The 13,302-nt window shown below is 44.1% G+C and overlaps 1 protein-coding gene across 5 annotated transcripts in view; it reads left to right on the top strand.

The window, feature by feature from the left end:
- The window catches only part of LOC140728069 (anion exchange protein 3-like), a 222,127-nt gene that overhangs the window by 138,955 nt on the left and 69,870 nt on the right, over positions 1–13,302 (top strand). For all 5 annotated transcript variants that reach the window (XM_073046232.1, XM_073046233.1, XM_073046228.1 and 2 more), the window contains exons 15-17: positions 1,714–1,862; positions 8,383–8,577; positions 10,414–10,602. In XM_073046232.1, coding sequence (XP_072902333.1) covers positions 1,714–1,862; positions 8,383–8,577; positions 10,414–10,602 — 533 coding nt within the window. The remainder of the gene's footprint in view (positions 1–1,713; positions 1,863–8,382; positions 8,578–10,413; positions 10,603–13,302) is intronic.

The raw sequence follows: 13,302 nt of genomic DNA, 5'->3' as shown, positions 1-13,302 counted from the left end.
GACCCAGGGGGAGGTGATAGGCAGGTGAGGCCAGAGTAGGAATCGAAGAAGAGGAGAGGGGGAGGGATATTTTTTACTGGGAGGAGAAATCTATATTCTCACCATCAGGTTGGAGGCTACCCAGATGGAAACTATCCTGAGAGTGGCCTCGTTGTGGCACAAGAGGATGCCATGGATCAACATGTTGGAACAGGACGCAGCCTCAGAATAGAGAGGCAGCCTTTTAGAACAGAGATGAGGAGGAATTTCTTTAGCCAGATTGCGATGAATCTGTGAAATTCATTGTCACAGGCAGCTGTGGAGATCAAGTCTTTATGTATATTTAAGGCCGAGGTTGATAGATTCTTGATTGGTCAGGGCACGAAGGGATACGGGGAGAAGGCAGGAGACTGGGGATGTGAGGAAAAGCACAATGAAATGGTAGAACAGTCTCAATGGGCCAAATGGGCTAATTCTGCTCCTACATTGTCTGGTCTTATGAGTCGGAATTGAAATGTTTGGTCACGAGACATTTCCACTTTTGGCGTACGGAGCAGAGGTGCTCAACAAAGTGCCCCCCCCAAATTACAACGGATCTCACCATTGTAGAGGAGGCTGCATCAGGGGCATCAGACACAATAGATTCGCAGGTGAAGTGTGGCCTCACCTGGAAGGACTGTTTGGGGCCCTGAATGGAGGTGAGGGAAGAGGTGAATGAACAGGTGTAGCTCTTAGGCTGCTTGCCAGGAAGGATGAATGGACAAGGGAATCATGGAGGGGGTGATCCCTGTGGAAAGCAGGGTATAAAGTTATGTTTGGCGGTAAGATCCCTTTAAGGATGACAAAAGTTGCAGAGAATGGTGTGTTGGATGTTCATGGGGTGGTAGGTAAGGACAAGAGAAACTATCACTCTTAAGGCAGTGGGAAGGTGGGTGTTCAGAAAATGAAGGAGATGAGTGGCGGAGGAAGGGAAACTCCATTCTTTGAAAAAGGAAGACATCTCTGATGTCCAGGAAGGGAAAGCCGCATCCTGGGAACAGATGTGGTGGAGATGAAGGAATTAAGGAAAGGGAATAACATTCTTACAGGAGATAGGGTGGGAAGGGGTATAATCAAGATAACGATGGGAATCAGTAGGGTTATAAAAGATGTCGGACAGCAATTTGTCTCCAGAGATGGAGACAGAGAGATTGAAGGAGGTGTCAAAATAAGCCTTTTTCCTCCCTCACACCCACACACATGGAAAGTCCTCTAACAGGCTAGGCATGGTCCATGGATGGGTGGTATATGGAGGGTATGGGGTAGGAATGGGTCAATGCAAATAGGCATAATAATAGCTTGAATGGAGTAGATTGGCCAAAAGGTCTGTTTCTGTGCTGTACTGCTTATAACTCTTATGTTTGCCCAAAGGTTAAAGATCTTGGGTCAAGGGAGAAATGTTTAAGGGGTACCTGAGAGGGGTCTTTTTCAGTCTGCCAGTGGATGGGGGTTTGATTTGAATATTTAAGAGAAGTTTGGATAGATTCATGGGTGGGAAGGGTATAGAGGGTTGTGGTCCTGGTGCAGATCAATGGGACTAGGCGGAATAAGTTTGACATAGACTAGATGGACTGAAGGGCCAGTTTCTGTGTTGTAGCACTCTATAACTATGACTTGAGAGAGGGCAGCAGTCTCTATGAGATACTGGCTTTACAATAATCTCTCTTAATGATAGGACTCCACCATCTTTTCCAGGTACAAAGACAGAGGGCCTGATCGGGGTGTCGGAGTTGATCGTCTCAACATCAGCAATGGGCATCTTCTTCTCCCTGTTCGGTGCTCAGCCACTCCTGGTGATTGGATTCACGGGTCCACTGCTGGTGTTTGAGGAAGCGTTTTACAATGTAAGGGCAATGCAAAGTTCGGTCACACACACACACACACACACACGTCTGTGGTGGGAGGAAGTAAATGGTCGATGACCTTCCTGGGAGAAGTTAGAAATGCAGCAAGGTTCCAGGGAGGACAAAGAGGACAACAGGGGATGGTCTGTGACGGGGTGAAGAGCAGGTAAGACTGGTGGGGCTGTTTCCAGAGTGAGGAGTGGTGGTTAACAACCCCATGGTGCTGCTGCCTACAAAGAGATGGTGGTTCAGGATCAAGGATCAACTTTCTTTGCCGTATTTATTTACACGTATTAGGAATTTGCTGTTGTGTGTTGGTCAGGGCGCGACATGCAATGTCCATGGTAGTGGTTAATGCAAAGCTATTACAGCTCAAGGCATCGAAGTTCAGAATTCAATTCCGGTGACCGCTGTAAGAAATTTAGTGGTTCTTCCTGTGTGCAGGTGGGTTTCCTCCAGGTGCTTCTGTTTCCTCCCACAGTCCGAATACGTACCAGTCAGTAGGCTGATTGGCCATTGTGAATTGTCCTGTAATTAGGCTAGGGTTAAGTTGGTGGTTTGCTGGGCAGTACAGCTTGGTGGGCTGGATGAGCCTGTTCTGCACTATTGGCTAAATCAATAAGTAAACAAAATTTATAAACAACACAGAAACAGGCCCTTCAGCCCATCTAATCTATGTCAAGAAGGAGTGGATTGGGACAATTTGTTTTATGGGAAGGATGTAATAGAGAAATGGAGGTCATTTAAAGTTTTGAGGGTACAGAATCTTTATGTTCCTGTTAGATTGAAAGGAAAGGTTAAAAGTTGAGAGCGCCATGGTTTTCAAGGGATATTGGAAACTTAGTTCAGAAAAAGAGGGAATTCTATGATAAATATAGGCAGCATAGAGTATATGAGGTGCTCAAGGAATATAAAGAATGTAAAAAGAACCTTAAGAAAGAAATTAGAAAAGCTAAAAGAAGATACGAGGTTGCTTTGGCAAGTAAGGTGAAAATAAATCCGAAGGGTTTCTACAGTTATATTAATAGCAAAAGGATAGTGAGGGATAAAATTGGTCCCTTAGAGAATCAGAGTGGACAGATATGTGTGGAGCCGAAAGAGATGGGGGAGATCTTGAACAATTTCTTTTCTTCGGTATTCACTAAGGAGAAGGATATTGAATTGTGTAAGGTAAGGGAAACAAGTAGGGAAGTTATGGGAACTATGACAATTAAGGAAGAGGAAGTACTGGCACTTTTAAGGAATATAAAAGTGGATAAATCTCTGGGTCCTGACAGGATATTCCCTAGGACCTTGAGGGAAGTTGGTGTAGAAATAGCAGGGGCCCTGACAGAAATATTTCAAATGTCATTAGAAACAGGGATGGTGCTGGGGGATTGGTGTATTGCTCATGTGGTCCCATTGTTTAAAAAGGGTTCTAAGAGTAAACCTAGCAATTATTGGCCTGTCAGTTTGACGTCAGTGGTGTGTAAATTAATGGAAAGTATTCTTAGAGATGGTATATATAATTATCTGGATAGACAGGGTCTGATTAGGAACTGTCAACATGGATTTGTGTGTGGAAGGTCATGTTTGACAAATCTTATTGAATTTTTTGAAGAGGTTACAAGGAAAGTTGATGAGGGTAAGGCAGTGGATGTTGTCTATATGGACTTCAGTAAGGCCTTTGACAAGGTTCCGCACAGAAGGTTAGTTAGGAAGGTTCAATCGTTAGGTATTAATATTGAAGTAGTAAAATAGATTCAACAGTGGCTAGATGGGAGATGCCAGAGAGTAGTGGAGGATAACTGTTTGTCAGGTTGGAGGCCGGTGACTAGTGGTGTGCCTCAGGGATCTGTACTGGGTCCAATGTTGTTTGTCATATACATTAATGATCTGGATGATGGGGTGGTAAATTGGATTAGTAAGTATGCAGATGATACTAAGGTAGATGGCGTTGTGGATAATGAAGTAGGTTTTCAAAGCTTGCAGAGAGATTTAGGCCAGTTAGAAGAGTGGGCTGAACGATGGCAGATGGAGCTGATAAGTGTGAGGTGCTACATTTTAGTAGGAATAATCCAAATAGGACATACATCGTAAGTGGTAGAGCATTGAAGAAAGCAGTAGAACAGAGTGATCTAGGAATAATGGTGCATAGTTCCCTGAAGGTGGAATCTCATGTGGATAGGGTGGTGAAGAAAGCTTTTGGTATGCTGGCCTTTATAAATCAGAGCATTGAGTATAGGAGTCGGGATGTAATGTTAAAATTGTACAAGGCATTGGTAAGGCTGAATTTGGAGTATCGTGTACAGTTCTGGTCACCGAATTATAGGAAAGATGTCAACAAAATAGAGAGAGTACAGAGAAGATTCACCAGAATGTTACCTGGGTTTCAGCACCTAAGTTACAGGGAAAGTTTGAACAAGTTAGGTCTTTATTCTTTGGAGCGTAGAAGGTTGAGGGGGGACTTGATAGAGGTATTTAAAATAATGAGGGGGATAAATCGAGTTGACGTGGATAGGCTTTTTCCATAGAGAGTAGGGGAGATTCAAACAAGAGGACATGAGTTGAGAGTTAGGGGGCAAAAGTTTAAGGGTAACACGAGGGGGAATTTCTTTACTCAGAGAGTGGTAGCTGTGTGGAATGAGTTTACAGTAGAAGTGGTAGAGGCAGGTTCGATATTGTCACTTAAAGTAAAATTGGATAGGTATATGGACAGGAAAGGAATGGAGGGTTATGGGCTGAGTGCGGGCCAGTGGGACTAGGTGAGTGTAAGCGTCGGCATAGACTAGAAGGGCCGAGATGGCCTGTTTCCATGCTGTAATTGTTATATGGTTCTAAGGTGCCACACATGAAGCTGCTAAACAAGCCATGTGCCCTTGGTAGTACAGGAAAGATTCTAGCATGGATAAAGCAGGGGTTAACTGTTATATGGTTATATGGTTATTCAACAATTATAAAGAAATGTATAAAAAAGTTAGAGGTTAAAGTATATGGAATAAGATGTGCATAAATACATCAATCCCAGCATGTATTTACAACATAAACAGCATCATAAGTATTATGAGTGCTGATGAAGGGTCTCTGCCTGAAAAGTCAGCTGTTTTTTCATTTCCATAGATGCTGCCTGATCGGCTGAATTTCTCCAGCATTTTGTGTGTAGTCCTCCGGATTTTCAGCATCTACAGAATCTCTTGTGTTCAGCATTATAAAAAGTGGTTGAAGGTGTTTTCAGTGCCGTGATGGGGGTAGCAGATAGAGGGGGTGGGGTGGCTAACCAGAGTGGTTGATCAGATTATCTGCCAGGGAGAAGAAACATTTAAGATGGCGTGGTTTTGTTTAAATAGCCCTTTATCGCTTTCCACAAGGGAGCTTTTGGAAAAGGCAGTTTGCAGGGTGGGTAGTGTCCACAATGATTTTTACTGTCCACTACTTTGTCCTGGACACATACAAGTCCTGCAGTGATGGTTGACTGCAGCTGCTGACCTGACAATTGACTGTAGTTTCTGTATACTGTGAGAGGATGCTGCACCGAACCAGACGGTAATGGCGGATGTGAGGATGCTCTCTATGATAGCAGTGTAGAATTACACATGTATGCTCTGGGGAAGATGGAATTTTACCAACTGTCACAAGAAATACATCCTCTGCTGAATCTTTTGTTAATGAAGAAGATATTATTCTCCCGCATGAGGTTCTACGAAACAATGATGCTCAGGAACCTGAATGTTGAAACGACGCTAACTGTAGAGTTGTTGATGATGAGTGGGTGGTGTTTAGCAGAAGACGTGTCTGGTAAATCAGTTTAATATTGTCACATGTACTAACGTACAGGGAAAAGCTTGTCTTGCATACTATTCATACAGAACAACAGTGCATTGGCAGTAGAACAATGTAAAGCAATAATGGAATGCAGAATCATAAACACGAGATTCTGCAGATGCTGGAAATCCAGAGCATCGCACATAATATGCTGGAGGAACTCAGCAGACCAGGCAGCGTCTTTGGAGGGGAACAAACAATTGACCTTTTTGGGCTGAGACCCTTCATCAGGAAGGGGAAAGAAAGCAGAATAAGGAGGTGGGGGAAAGGGACGTACCAACTGGCAGGTGATAAAGGAGACCAGGTGAGGGGGACAATGGGTGGGTGAAGCAGAGGGATTAAGCTGGGAGGGGATAGGTGGAAAAGGTAAAGGGCTGAAGAAGAAGGAATCTAATAGGAGAGAGTAGAATCAGAATCAGGTTTATTATCATTGGCATGTGATGTGAAATTTGCTAACTTAGCAGCAGCAGTTCAACACAATACATAATCTAGCAGAGAGAGAAAAAATAATAAATAAAATAAAATATAATAATAAATAAACAAGTAAATCAATTACAGATACTGAATAGATTTAAAAATGTGCAAAAACAGAAATACTGTGTATTAAAAAAGTGAGGTAGTGTCCAAAGCTTCAATGTCCATTTAGGAATTGGATGGCAGAGGGGAAGAAGCTGTTCCTGAATCGCTGAGGGTGTGCCTTCAGGCTTCTGTACCTCCTACCTGATGGTAACTGAGAAAAGGGCATGCTCTGGGTGCTGGAGGTCCTTAATAATGGACACTGCCTTTCTGAGACACCGCTCCCTAAAGATGTCCTGGGTACTTTGTAGGCTAGTGCCCAAGATGGAAATGACTAGATTTACAACCTTCTGCAGCTTCTTTCGGTCCTGTGCAGTAGCCCCTCCATACCAGACAGTGATGCAGCCTGTCAGAATGCTCTCCACGGTACAACTATAGAAGTTTTCGTATTTGTTGACATTTAAAATCTCATCTAACTCCTAATAAAGTATAGCTGCTGTCTTGCCTTCTTTATGACTACATTGATATGTTGGGACCAGGTTAGATCCTCAGAGATCTTGACACCCAGGAACTTGAAACTGCTCACTCTCTCCACTTCTGATCCCTCTATGAGGATTGATATGTGCTCTTTCATCTTATCCTTCCTGAAGTCCACAATCAGCTCTTTTGTCTTACTGAAGTTGAGTGCCAGGTTGTTGCTGTGGCATCACTCCACTAGTTGGCATATCTCACTCCTGTATGCCTTCTCGTCATCACCTGAGATTCTACCAACAATGGTCGTATCATCAGCAAATTTGTAGATGGCATTTGAGCTACGCCTAGCCACACAGTCATGTGTATATAGAGAGTAGAGCAGTGGGCTAAGCACACACCCCTGAGGTGCGCCACTGTTGATCATCGGCAAGGAGGATACGTTATCACCAATCCACACAGATTGTGGTCTTCCAGTTAGGAAGTTGGGGATCCAATTGCAGAGGGAGGTACAGAGGCCCAGGTTCTGCAACTTCTCAATCAGGATTGTGGGAATGATGGTGTTAAATGCTGAGCTGTAGTCGATGAACAGCATCCTGACGTAGGTGTTTGTGTTGTCCAGGTGACCTAAAGCCGTGTGGAGAGCCACTGAGATTGCAGCTGCCTTTGACCTATTGTAGTGATAGGCAAATTGCAATTGGACCATGGGAAAAAGGGAAGGCAGAGGGGAACCGAGGGATGGGCAGGTGAAAAGAGAAAGGGGTAAGAGAGGAACCAGAATGCAGTATAAAGTGTTACAACTACAAAGTGCAGCACAGGTAGACAATAAGGTGCAAGGTCATAAAGTAAAATGTGGGGTCATACTAAGGAAGCATTCAATAGTCTTATCACAATGGGATAGAAGCTGTCCTTGAGCCTGGAGATACGTGCTTTTAGGCTTTTGTATCTTCTACCTATGGGAGAGGGGAGAAGAGAGAATGTCTGGGGTGGGTAGGTAAAGGTCTTTAACAATCAAGCTATGAGAAATATAGACAGACTCCATTAAGGGAAGTCTGGTTTCTGCGATATGGTGATCACAGGTGGAACAGTTGTCATACTAAGCTGTGGTGCATCCAGATGGGATGCTTTCTGTGGTACATCAATAAAAATTGGCAAGGGCCAATGAGATCATGCTGAATTTCTTTAGTCTCCTTTTGAGCCCTTGATGCGTCATGCACATTTGATAGCTCTGGACCTGTACTCACTGGAGATTAAAAGAATCAGGGAGGGAAGATTTCATTGAAGCCAATCTAATATTAAAAGGCCTAGATAGAGTTTGACCTGGAAAGGATGTTTCTTATAGTGGGAGAGTCTGGGACCGGAGAGCACAGCCTCAGAATACAAGGACATTCATTTAGAGCAGAGATGAAGAGGAATTTCTTTAGCCAAAGGATAATGACTCTGTTACACACAGCTGTGGAGACCAAGTCACTGGGTATATTTAAAGTGGGGATGATCAATTCTTGGGTTTGAGAGGGACAATAAATCAGTCATGATGGAATGTCAGAGCAGTCTTAATGGGCCAAATGACCTAATTCTGCTCCTATGTTTTATGGACTTATAGTCTTACTAGTTCACAGAGGAGCTGTCAGGCAGCCAGCAAGTTAAATGTTAACTCTTGTCTCCCCTTTCCTCCCATTATCTGAACCACCCTCCCCTTCCCCACCAATCTCCAACCCAACTCTGCCACCAGTTTAGCAAGAACCGGAACATCGACTATCTCACTGGCCGCGTATGGATCGGGTTTTGGCTCATGTTCATTGTGCTCATCGCAGTGGCCTTTGAGGGCAGTTTGCTGGTTCGATACATCTCCCCCTTCACCCAGGAGGTCTTCGCCTTCCTCATCTCTGCCATCTTCATCTATGAGACCCTGAAAAATCTCAGCATGGTAAGTGCTCACCAAGTCTCTGCCACACTCGCCTATTCACCAACACCACACTGCTGGGTGACATGGACTTAGAGGGGAAATTACTGGAATGGAATTGGGAATGAGAGTTGAATATTGAAAGACCTAAGTAAAGTGGATATGCAGAGAATGTTTCCCATGGTGGGAAGTCTAGGACCAGAGGGCGGAGCCTCAGAATGCAAGGATGTCCATCTAGAACAGAGATGAGGAGGAATTTCTTTAGCCAGAGGGTGGTGAATCTGTGGAATTCATTGCAATGCAGACAGCAGAGGTTGTTAGGTTGTTGATTAGTAAGAGTGTCATAAGTTAGAGGGAGAAGAGAGGAGAATGAGATTTGGAGGGATAATAAATCAACCATGATAGAATGGAGGAGCAGACTTGAAGGGCTGAATGACCTAATCTGCTCCTATGTCATATGGTCTACAGATATCTGTAGAAAGGGGAGTTTCCTCAGAGCAGAGATAGTTAAGGGAAATTTAACTGAGGCAACACAATCACCAAGGGTAAATTGGGAAATTAGTTCATACTGTATTGTCGCGGTTAATGATGTACAGACTTGCATACTGTCTACACAGAATATTTCATTACAATAGTGCATTGAGGGAAAAGGAAATATGTCACAGGAAAACATAAATTACGCACAAATTTTACAAGAAAGAAAACAATTAGAACAAATTAAAATGTCCATTTTAGATCAAAGTGGTGATAGTGTTGCCATTCTGAGGTGGTAATTAGGATTATGCTGGGTGGATCAAGAACCAACTGGTTGAAGGGAAGCAGCTGTTCCTGAACTTGATCTTATAAAGATTTATAAAATCGTGAGGGACATAGGCAGGGAGATAGTTAAAATCTTTTCCCCAAGGTAGGTTTCAGGTGGAGAGGGGGAAACATTTAAAAGGGAGCTGAGGAGTAACTTTTCTACACATAGAACAGTAGGTTTTAAACAAAAGATTAAAAAGATTAGCTTTATTTATCACATTACAGCGAAACATCGAAACATACAGTTTGCGTGAACAACTAACGATGTGCTGGGGGCAGCTGCATGTGTCGGCTTCCAGCACCAACATGGCATGCCCACAACCCACTAACTCTAAGTATGTGGGAGGAAACTGGAGCACCCAGAGGAAACTCACAGAGTCACAGAGAGAGCATCCAAACTCCTTGCAGAGAGTGGCAGAAACTGAACCCTGATCTTAGAGCTCGCACTGTAAGTGTGACTCCACCAGCTACACTACAGTGCTAAGCTGTTCTTGAACTTGATCCTCAAAAGATTATGAGGGAGATAGATACAGAGATAGTAACAATCTTTTCCCAGGGTCAGGGAGTCTAAAGCAAGAGGGTATTGGTTTAAGGTGGAGATGGGAAAGATATAAAAGAGATCCGATGGGCAACTTTTTCACACAGTGGGTGTAGATTTATGGAGTGAGCTTACCAGAGGCAGTAGTTGGGACAATAACAATACTTATAAGAATTTTGAACAGGTTCATGGATAGGAACACTATACAGATATAGGGGCCAAGCACTGGGTAAATTGGACCAGCTCAGAAAGGCATCTTGGACAGCATGGACGAGTTGTACCAAAGGAGCTTGCTTCTATGTTGTATCATTCTATGAATCTATGCGTTTTCATTGGAATGAGTTGCCTAAAAAAATCAAAAAAAGGAATTGAAGAAATAACAGGAAAACAAGACATTCTGAGGCTCTGAGTAGTGGGTAGGGTAAGTAGGATGAGCACAAGTGGGAGGGATCTAAAGACCTCTATGTTGTGTTTCAGATCAAAAGGTCTTAGTTGGCGACTTACCTTCTTCCTGTTTCCAGGTCTTCTCAGAACATCCACTTCTCAAGACCTACCCTCCCAACACAGAGACAAAGGCAAACTATACGAAGGATATGATGGTGCAGATGCAACCCAACACAGCCCTCCTATCTCTGGTCCTGATGGTCAGCACCTTCTTCATCGCCTACTTCCTGAGGAAGTTCAGGAACAGCCGCTTTCTCGGGGGAAGTGTAAGTATGGCAAGGGATAACTCTGCCCCTCCCTCTCTTCCTCTCCTTGTTGCAAACAGAGATACACGGGGACCAACTCACAATGTGCTGGAGGAACTCAGAACTTAAGGCAGAGGAATAAAATGATGACATTTTGGGCCAAGACCCTTCATCAGGATTGGAAAGGAAGGGGCAAGAGTCCAGAATAAGAAGATGGGGAAAGAGGATGTGATGCTGCTAGAAGTAACACAAACAAAATGCTACAGGAACTCAGGCAACATCTATGGAAAGGAAAGTCAGTGTTTCAGGACTGGGTCAGAAGCCAGAATAAAGTGGGGGAAGGGGGAGGAGGACAAGTTGACAGGTGATAAGTGAGACCAGGTGAGGAGGAAGGGTGGCTGGTGGGGGACGGAGGGTGAGAAGCTGGGAGGGAATAGGTGGAAGAGGTAAAGGGCTGAAGAAGGAGCAATCTAATGGAAGAGTAAACCATTGAAGAAAAGGAGGAGGAGGAGAACCAGAAGGAGCTGATGGGCAGGTGAAGAGAAGTCAAGTCAAGTCAAATTTATTTATAAAGCACATTTAAAAACAGCCCATGTTGACCAAAATGCTGTACAAACCATAACAGGTAGCTAAAATCACAAATACAAGAAACAGATATGAACAACAAGGCACACAGCTCATTGGCACAAAATAAACAACACACAAGCCTAGGCACGAGCCAAAATCAGCCACATCAGCAAGATTCAAACGCTAGTGAATAAAAGTAAGTTTTGAGCCTGGACTTAAAAGAGTCGATGGAGGGGGCAGATCTGATGGGGAGGGGAATGCTGTTCCACAGTCTGGGGGCTGCAACAGCAAAGGCACGGTCACCCCTGAGCTTAAAGTTAGATCGCGGGACAGCCAGGAGCCCCAAGTCAGCCGACCTGAGGGACCTGGAAATAGAATAAGGGGTTAGAAGGTCTGCGATACAGGAGGGGACCAGCCCATTTAGGGCTTTATAAACAAACAGGAGAACGTTAAAATCAATTCTAAACTGTACTGATAGCCAGTGGAGAGAGGCCAGGATAGGAGTAATATGGTCCCTCTTCCGGGCACCTGTCAGGAGCCTGGATGCAGCGTTCTGGACCAGTTGCAGGCAGGACACAGATGACTGACTAATCTCAGTATACAGGGAGTTGGAATAGTCCAAGCAGGAGGATATAAGGGCATGGATGACTTTCTCGAGATCTTTAAAAGAGAGAAACGGCTTGATTTTGGCAACAGTACAAAACTGGAAAAAACAACACACACAAAATGCTGGTAGAACACAGCAGGCCAGGCAACATCGATAGGGAGAAGCGCTGTCGACGTTTTGGGCCGAGACCAAAAAAACTGGCTTTTACTACTAGAAGGGGTGAGAGTGGAACCAGAATGGGGAGTAGAGAAAGAGAGAAGGATGAATGAGAAATTAATGGGAGTTAGAGAAATCAATGTTCATGCTGCCAGGTTGGATGCTACCCAGTGCCCTCAGCTTTTTACTGCATCCCCCTCCCTCAGGCATATGAGGGCAGAGCCTGCAATGATTGTGATTGGGTTATTACTGTGTCATGAACCAATGTGCAATGAAAAACCTTGTCTTGACTTCATACAGGGCATTTCATCACATCAGCGTATTCTGGAAAACAATAACAGATTGCAGAATAAAGTGCTATAATTGCAGAGAATGTGCAGTGCAGGTCATCAAAAGGCCGCATGCTCATAATGAGGGGGAATATGAGGTCAAGAGTCCATCTTTACATATTTGGGACTGTTCAATAGTCTTCTAACAGAAGGGTTTTTGAGCCTGGTGGTACAGTCTTTCATCTTTTGTAACATCTGCCCAATGGGAAGGGGATAAGAGGGAATATCCAGGATCGGTAGGGTCATTGATTATGTTGGCAGCTTTACTGAGGCAGTGAGAAGTGTAGACCGAGTTCATGGAGGGAAGACTGGTTTCCGTGATGCGCTGAGCAGTGTCCACAACTCTCTGCAGTTTCCTGTGGTCTCATGCAGGCTCCTGGCCTGAAACACTGACAGTTTATTCCTCTCCACAGATGCTGCCTGACCTGAGTTCCTCCAGCATTTTGTGTGTGTGTTCCCCAGATACGTCACAAGCAGAACAGCAGCTGTACCAAGCTGTGATGCATCCAAATATGACATGCCATGACCATGTACAGGCTGTTAGACTCAAGATTGTGTAATGTCATTTCCAGTACACAAGTTTAAAGGAGAACAAAATAATTGTTACTCCAGATCTGATGCAGCACAAAAACAAAACACAAGAAGACAAAGAAACACAATAAATTTAAATATATAAGATAACTTGTATAGATAGATTGTGTGTCCACAAAGTAACACTAGGCACAGCAGTGTCTGTACATCAGACGACTCTGAGAGAAAATGATAAAGTAGTGGTGCTGGGGGGTATGGGGGGAGTCGGTGTTGATCAGCCTTGGGGAAAATAATTGTTTTTGAGTCTGGTGGTTCTGTCATGAATGCTACGTAGCTTCCTCGCTGGTAGGAGTGGGACTAACAGTCCATGAGCTGGGTGGGTGGGATCCTTCATGATGTTACTGGCCTTTTTCTGGCACTTTTCTGTATATAAATGTCCCTCAAGGTAGGTAGGCTGGTGCCGGTGATGCATTGAGCAATTTTGACTACCCATTGTAGAGCAATCCTGTCTGCTGTAGAGCAACTTCTGTA

This window comes from Hemitrygon akajei, chromosome 5 (genome assembly GCF_048418815.1).
Source record: "Hemitrygon akajei chromosome 5, sHemAka1.3, whole genome shotgun sequence".
NCBI lineage: Eukaryota > Metazoa > Chordata > Chondrichthyes > Myliobatiformes > Dasyatidae > Hemitrygon > Hemitrygon akajei.
This window is presented reverse-complemented; position numbering and strand designations above follow the sequence as displayed.